General features: G+C 58.0%; 1 protein-coding gene across 1 annotated transcript; it reads right to left on the bottom strand.

Annotated features, from left to right (window-relative positions):
• Positions 1-1,274: 1,274 nt before the first annotated feature.
• IRX3 (iroquois homeobox 3) lies at positions 1,275-5,931 on the bottom strand. The gene is made up of 4 exons (XM_082005549.1): positions 4,714-5,931; positions 3,111-4,215; positions 2,539-2,605; positions 1,275-1,807 (listed from the first exon to the last, which is right to left on the bottom strand). The coding sequence occupies exons 1-4, from the start codon at positions 4,933-4,935 to the stop codon at positions 1,753-1,755; spliced, it is 1,449 nt and encodes a 482-aa protein (XP_081861675.1). The 5' UTR covers positions 4,936-5,931; the 3' UTR covers positions 1,275-1,752.
• Between the last annotated feature and the right edge of the window lie 609 nt (positions 5,932-6,540).

The following is a 6,540-nucleotide window of genomic DNA, read 5'->3' as shown; positions in this document are numbered from 1 at the left end:
TCTCTTCCCTCCACCCCTCCCATTTTACATGCCATTAATCTTTTTTTTTTTTTCTTCTTCTTTCCCCCAGCAAGAATTGGCTAAGGAAAAAGCAGGGATACAAAGTGCAGAGAGACTGGGTAAAATTTACATGAGAAACAATGCGTTTTCTAACCACCCACCCACAGAGTTTCCCCTCGTTTCAGGAGCCTGTCGAGCAAAAGAGGGGGAACAGTTCCTGGCAGAAAGACAGAGCTGCAAGGGCGGCAGAGACGCCGTTTCCAGGGCAAGCTGTGGCCGGAGAGGACGTATGTACAAAGGAAGGGGACATGGCGGGGAGAAAGTGGAGATCGCAACACTGCCGCAAACTCTGCGGGTCCCTTCCCCGGCCTCCTTGGAGAGCCAGGGCAGGCTCCGCTGCGGCCATCGTTGCCTGCAGCCCAGGGAGGCTGCAGGCGTGCACCAGGCCAGGGGTCCCCGACCGTAATGCACTGCCTGCCAGGTAGAATATTAATCGTGAAATATTAAAACCCGGATAGATGATGTGTGTATATACATGCATATATATAGTGTAAGCATATATAAAAATCTTATCTCTTACAAACGCCTAGGATTTGAAATGTAGTTTATCGGCCTAGTGCAACCCAATCCTATAAATAATACATTCCTATCACTATGACCTCAAAATGTCAATACCGCGCAGCCCTGCACATTTGCATATCTTGTACTGTCTAAACTTGAAGCATGTCAGCTATGCGCTCCTGTTTGTACTTTAACTTCATTTTAACTCCTGCTTCCTAGCGCCGCGCACCCTCCCCCTCCGCGGGGTCTGTCACCAAAACGAGAAAAGCACCAGCTATTTAATCACCCCCGCCGTAATGGTAATGATGCCATTTCCAGGACTGTAAGGGAGGGGGGGGCACGCACCCCCCCACTACCGCCCGGACAGGGGTGTGGGCTCTGCCTGCCCACGCTGCCCCTGCAGCCGGGGGTGCGGGGATGAGCAGGGCCGCCCGCGGGCACGGGTGCTGACGGTGAATCGGGACGGGAGGAGGGGAAGGGAGGGGGCAGTAGCCCCCCAACACCACCAACAACCACCTCTCGGGCCGGTTTTCGTCTGACTGCGAGGCGGGGGGCGGCGCAGCGCGCCCGCGGGGAGACACCCCCAACCGACCCCGGCGCCGCGCACGGCAGCAGGGGGCGCTGCGGCTCCAGCGTTCGGCCCCGCCGCAGGACGCGCCGCCCGCCCCGGCCCCGCCGCCGACCGGCCGCGGCTGCCGCCGGCCCTGCCGCCCGCCCCGCCGCTCCGCCTCCGGCCGGCCCCGGCCCCGCGCTGCGCCGCGCCCGCCGCCGCCCCAGCGCGGCCGCGGAAAAACAGAAACCGGCGGGGAGAGTGGAGGGGCTAATGGGGGAGAAAAATAACTCCAGAGGTGGGAAAGGAGAGTGTAGTCAAAGTGGCAACAGTTTATTTATTAGCCAAAAATATATACTTTCTTGTACAATTTGGTTCACACATATGTACATTTTTACTGTATGTACAAAAACAAACAACAACCCAGGAAAAAAAAAAAAGAAAAAATCGAAACACCTAATTCTCACTGGACTTCCAAAAAACCTCACAAACTCAGCTAATCCAGATGATAGTACAGAAGCGGTTTGTTTTGTTGTGGGTTTTTTTTCTCCCTTTTTAGTTTTAATATACGGACATGCTTACAAGTTGTAACTATACAGAGATTTCTTTTTACAATCATTACAACAACAATAAAAAATTAACTATGATGATGACAACGCCGATAGAACCATAGCGGCATCAAGTTGGTTCTGGGGCCTGGAAAAAAAAATGACACAGAAAAAAATATTTAATAGGATTTCTAGTCAGATTGGGCTGTATACTTTTAACTGTAGGTAGCACTACTTTTGTTGTTGTTGTTGTTATGTTTTTTAAAATAGATTTCTAAATAGAAAAAGTTTTCAGAGTGACTTCGCAAATTTATTTAGCTATGAAAATACCACGGGGATGGGACCCTGTGCTTTCAGTCAATCAAAGGAGTGATTGATTTCGGTGACTGCTACGCCGAACTCAGGACAGCAAGGCTCAGTCTCCTAAGTTTTCCGACTAGCTGGGGGGGATTATTATTATTATTATTACTATTATTATTATTATTATTATTACTATATCTTAATTCATTATTTCCCCGCAGCCACGGTACTTCTCTGTCGAGCGAGGCGGCACCGGGCGGGTGGCGATGCCCGCTCCCCACGCGCTCCCGCCTGCCCGGCCGGCGGCCACCGATCCCGAGCACAGCAACCGCGCGGCCCCGCCGCCACCGAGCGCGGCCCGGCCTGCCCGCCGGAACCGCTCCCAAAGTCCAGGAGAGAGAGCAGCGGGGGAGGAAAAAAAAAAAAAAATATATATATATAATCAGAATAACCCACCACGCACGCAGAGGAAGAACGAGAAACCGCCCTGGAAAGGGAACTAAAGACGCGGAGAAAATAAGCTAACCATTTACAACTCCCTCTACATGTCCTTAGGAGACGGAGGAAGCAATCTCTTACCGCCTCTGCACTGGCTGGAAAGCTGTCTTTATTAACTTTTTCTCTACTTCCAAGGCACTAGATCGATCTAAAAAGAGAAGGAAAAAAAAAAAGCGTTCCTTTATAGCCCCCGTTTTATTCCCCCCCATCCCTGAATTAAGCCTCTAGACTTAAGATCTTTTCTTAGCAAGTAGCAAATACAAGACGACTGCTTTGCTGCAAGAGTGACCGTCAAAAGGAAACTAAACCAACCCCGGAGCAAGCCTTCCCACAAAGGCGATTTGAGCAGCAACAACAACAGCAACAAAAATTATCTCCGTCGGAGGAAGGTAAATCTCGGGGGTTGAGACCAACCGGCAAACCCCCCCCCCGCCGCCGCCCCCGGGGCCCGCGGTCGCCCGCCCGCCCGCTGCCACCTGCGCCCCGACGGCTGCGTCGCGCCGGGCCGGGGGCACCGTGCGGGACACGCGGGGCCCGCACCCCCCGCCTCGGCCCCACGCGCGAGGTCCTGCGGGCCCCCTCCCGCACCGCTCCGCACAGCCCCCCGTGGCGGCTGCCGCCCGTCCCGTCCCATCCCGTCCCTCAGCGGTCACCTGCTCCGGTGGGCTCCGCGCTCTGCGCCTGGTCCGCGGGCCGCGGGAAGGCGGCGGCGGCGGGGGGGGCGGCGGCGGCGGCCCCCAGCCCCAGCAGGTGGGGAGTGTTCAGTAAGGCCAGCGGGTGCGGGGGCGGGGGGGGGTGGTGGTGGGCCGAGAAGGCGCGGTTGGTCCAGTTGGGGAACTTGCCCAGGGGGCAGGAGGAGACGAGTCTGTGGGGCGGCGGGGGGGGCAGCGGCAGCGGCTGGGGGGCGGCCGCCGGCGGGGAGCCGCCGCCGGGAGACTTGCGGGGGTTGTCCGGGCTGGTGGCCGTCTCGGCCAGCGACCAGATCTTGGGCTTCGGCAGGGTGCCGGCCAAAGCGCCGTCCGTCGGGGAGGAGGCGGCGGAAGAAGAGGCGGAGGAGGGGGGCGAGAGGGGATGCGGCGGCGGCTGGAGGGGCGGCTTGAGCGTCTCCAGGCCGGCGGCGGCGGGGAGCTCGCACTTGTGGTGGTGGTGGTGATGATGGTGGTGGTGGAGGTGGTGGTGGCGGAGGTGGTGTGGCTCCCCCTCGGCGGCCTTAAGGTAGCGCTCCTGGGAGCCAGGCAGGTCCTCGAAGCCCTCGGAGCCCTCCGAGTCCGTCTTGGCGTCGGAATGCAGGAGGTCGGCGTCCTGCAGCTCATCCTCCAGCTCGTCCTTGTTGCTCTCGATGTTCTCGGTGTCGATGTTCTCCAGGTCGATCTCCTCCTCGTCCTCCCGCTTGTCCTCTTCCCCCTCGTGGTCGCTGCCATAGGAGTTGCCCTCCTCGTCCGTCCTGCTGCGGGGGGCCCAGGTCATCTTGTTCTCCTTTTTGAGCCGCCGCCGCGCGTTGGCGAACCAGGTGGAGACCTGAGTGAGGGTCATTTTGGTGATGATGGCCAGCATGATCTTCTCGCCCTTGGTGGGGTAGGGGTTTTTCCGGTGCTCGTTGAGCCAGGCCTTGAGGGTGCTGGTGCTCTCCCGGGTGGCGTTCTTGGGCCGCGACGGGTCCCCGAACTGGTACTGCCCGTAGGGGTAGAAGGCGGGATGGTGGTGAGGGAAGGCGGCGTGCTGCACTCCCGGGCTCTCCTTCAGCTCGTACTGGGCGCCCTGCAGCGAGAGGGAAAGGGCGGCCCGGCTGAGACGGCGCGCCGGGCCCGGCCCGGGGCCCCTCCGCCGCGCCGCCGCTACCGGGAGCGAGAGCCCGCCCGGCACAAGCGCGGCGGCCGGGCCCTGCTGCCTCCCCGCGCCGCCGCGCTCCGCGGCCCCGGCCGAGGCGGGCGGCCGGTGCCCGCAGGGAGCCCGGGCCGGAGGACCGGCGGCCCGGCTGGGTGTGCGCGGCGGCGCAGCCGGCAGCCGGGGCCGGTCGCCACAGCCGTCAAAGCCTGCGGGCGGAGCGGTGCAAGCCGCGGGGCCGCCGCTCCAGCCCTGCCCCTCTCCGGCGGCTCTCCCGGGGCCGGGCACGATAACGCCCCGTCTCCCCCGACAGCCCTCCCGCCATCCTCCGCCGGCACCCCCCCCCCCGGACGGACCCCTAGCGCGGAGCGCGGCCGGGCCGGCCCCAGCGCCCCGGGGAGCGAGCGGCGAGCGCGAGGGGGGGCCTCTTACCAGCTGGGGGAAGATGGGCAGCTCGGCGGCGTAGGGCAGGAAGGCTCCGTAGCCCTGGGCGGCGGCGGCGGCGGCGTAGGGCGCGCCGTACATGGAGGAGAGCACGTTGGAGAGGGTCCCGGACGGGGCCAGCTCGGCGCCGGCGCGGGAGCCGCCGCTGCCCGGGCGCTCCGCCGGGTAAATCGGCCTGATGTACTGGTAGCCCAGCTGGGGGAAAGACATGGTGGGGGAGCGGGGGCAGGGAAGGGGGAGGAGGAGGAGAAGGGGGGGGGAGAAGAGAGGAAGAAGGGAGAGAACGGGGAGAAAGTAGCAGGGCCGGGAGCGGAGAAGGGAGCCGGGTCGCTCGCCCCCGCCGGCCGCCCGCACTCTCAGCGCCTCCCGCAAACTCCGGCGGACATGGGGGGGAGCCGGGGGTGCGCGGAGGCCGCGGGCTCCCTCCTGTCCTCGGCCGCCGCGGTAACCGATCCGATCGCTTCTTTCTTCTCTCACTTTTCCTATTGATCTGAGTGGACCCAGGTCAGGTCCTAACAGATTGCCTGAGATTATTGGGACTCCGGGCTCTGATTGACATTTCTAGTCTCTCGCAAGCCCCTCCTATTTCTTTTAAGTCTCTCTCTCCCTCTCTGCCTCCCTCTCTCTCTCATGCCCAGAGCTCGCTCTCGCCGGGTTTGTCACTAGCTGCTTTTTTTTCCCCCCTTCTTCTTTTTTTTTTTTCTAAATCTGTTTACTGACGTTGCGATCTTTTATTTGAGTTGCTTTCAAATCTCGTTTTAGCGATCGCCAATCAGTTGTGCGTTTTACAAAGGTTTAACCCTGCATCACGATATTCTAATTATATAGAGATAGATTTAGATATAATTTTTTCATACCCCCCCCCCCCGCCTCCCCCGGAGCGTAGGAAGCCCGGGTGTCAGCTGTGAGCGACACACGAGAGGGACAGGAAAAAGTTGTGACATTTAAAAATAAAGGCTCTTCCCCCCTCCAGTCTCCCTTTTCAGGTTTTCAAATTTACAGCCTTTCCTTGGCCGCGTTCATTCTGTTTTCTTTATTAAGATATTCCCTCCTTCCCTTCCCTCTCTCCGGCCCTGACCAGGGTTACATCTCCTAATATAGGTTTAAGAGTCTATTAGATTTTTTTTTAAATTGCATTTCCAGAGCTACCTTGAACATTTTCTTAATGCACTGAATCTTGAAGGAGTTCTCTACATTTTGTCTGGGCTAACAGTGGGCAGATACAGTGGAAAAGCTAAGTTAATTTTCCTCCTAATAAGGGACTTCAAAGAGTTGTAGGTCACAATTTTACATCAAAGGCAGAAAAGAAGGCAAATTAAAATCTTAACAAAGGAGAGACGGGAGCAGCCCTCTGGGCCATTAGTAAATAAGTGGTGTGAAAAAAGGGACAATGACAGGCACTGGAATTAAACTCATTAACACCTTTTTGTCTTGGTGCGAAATCTCTAATTAGGAAATTTATGATCATTTTGCTTATTCCCTCTGTTCTGAATCACTACAAGACTTAGAAGGAAGTACCTGGTACGTGCAACACTTGCAAAGGGAGCAGTGGCACGGGCTTGTAAGGAGCTATTGGGAAGGAGTCAAGATACGTTTTAATTACCGAATCAGACTTTTTTTTTATGATCAACACATTTTAAATTACGGTTTGCTTTTTCTTCTTTTTTTTTTTTTTGGCCCCCACCCCCAGTTCTCTGAAACCAGTGTGTGAGTTGCAATTTAGCCTTTTAAGAGTAGTTAAGATACAGTTCAATCACGGCGCGTCTTTGGCTGCTCCGCTACCGCCGGGTGCGGGGAGAGGCTGGAGAGAGACGT

Source organism: Phaethon aethereus, assembly GCF_964289735.1.
Source record: "Phaethon aethereus genome assembly, chromosome: 13".
Lineage (NCBI taxonomy): Eukaryota > Metazoa > Chordata > Aves > Phaethontiformes > Phaethontidae > Phaethon > Phaethon aethereus.
The sequence above is the reverse complement of the archived record's forward strand: the minus strand, read 5'-3'. Positions and strand labels throughout refer to the sequence as shown.

Excerpts from the sequence above, each read along its gene's own strand:
- IRX3 (XM_082005549.1), bottom strand. The coding sequence starts at position 4,935 with ATGTCTTTCCCCCAGCTGGGCTACCAGTACATCAGGCCGATTTACCCG. Across the intron at positions 2,606-3,110 it reads CGCGGAGCCCACCGGAGCAG|ATCGATCTAGTGCCTTGGAA; the intron begins GTGACCGCTGAG and ends TTCTCTTTTTAG. Across the intron at positions 1,808-2,538 it reads TTCCAGCCAGTGCAGAGGCG|GCCCCAGAACCAACTTGATG; the intron begins GTAAGAGATTGC and ends TTTTTTTTCCAG.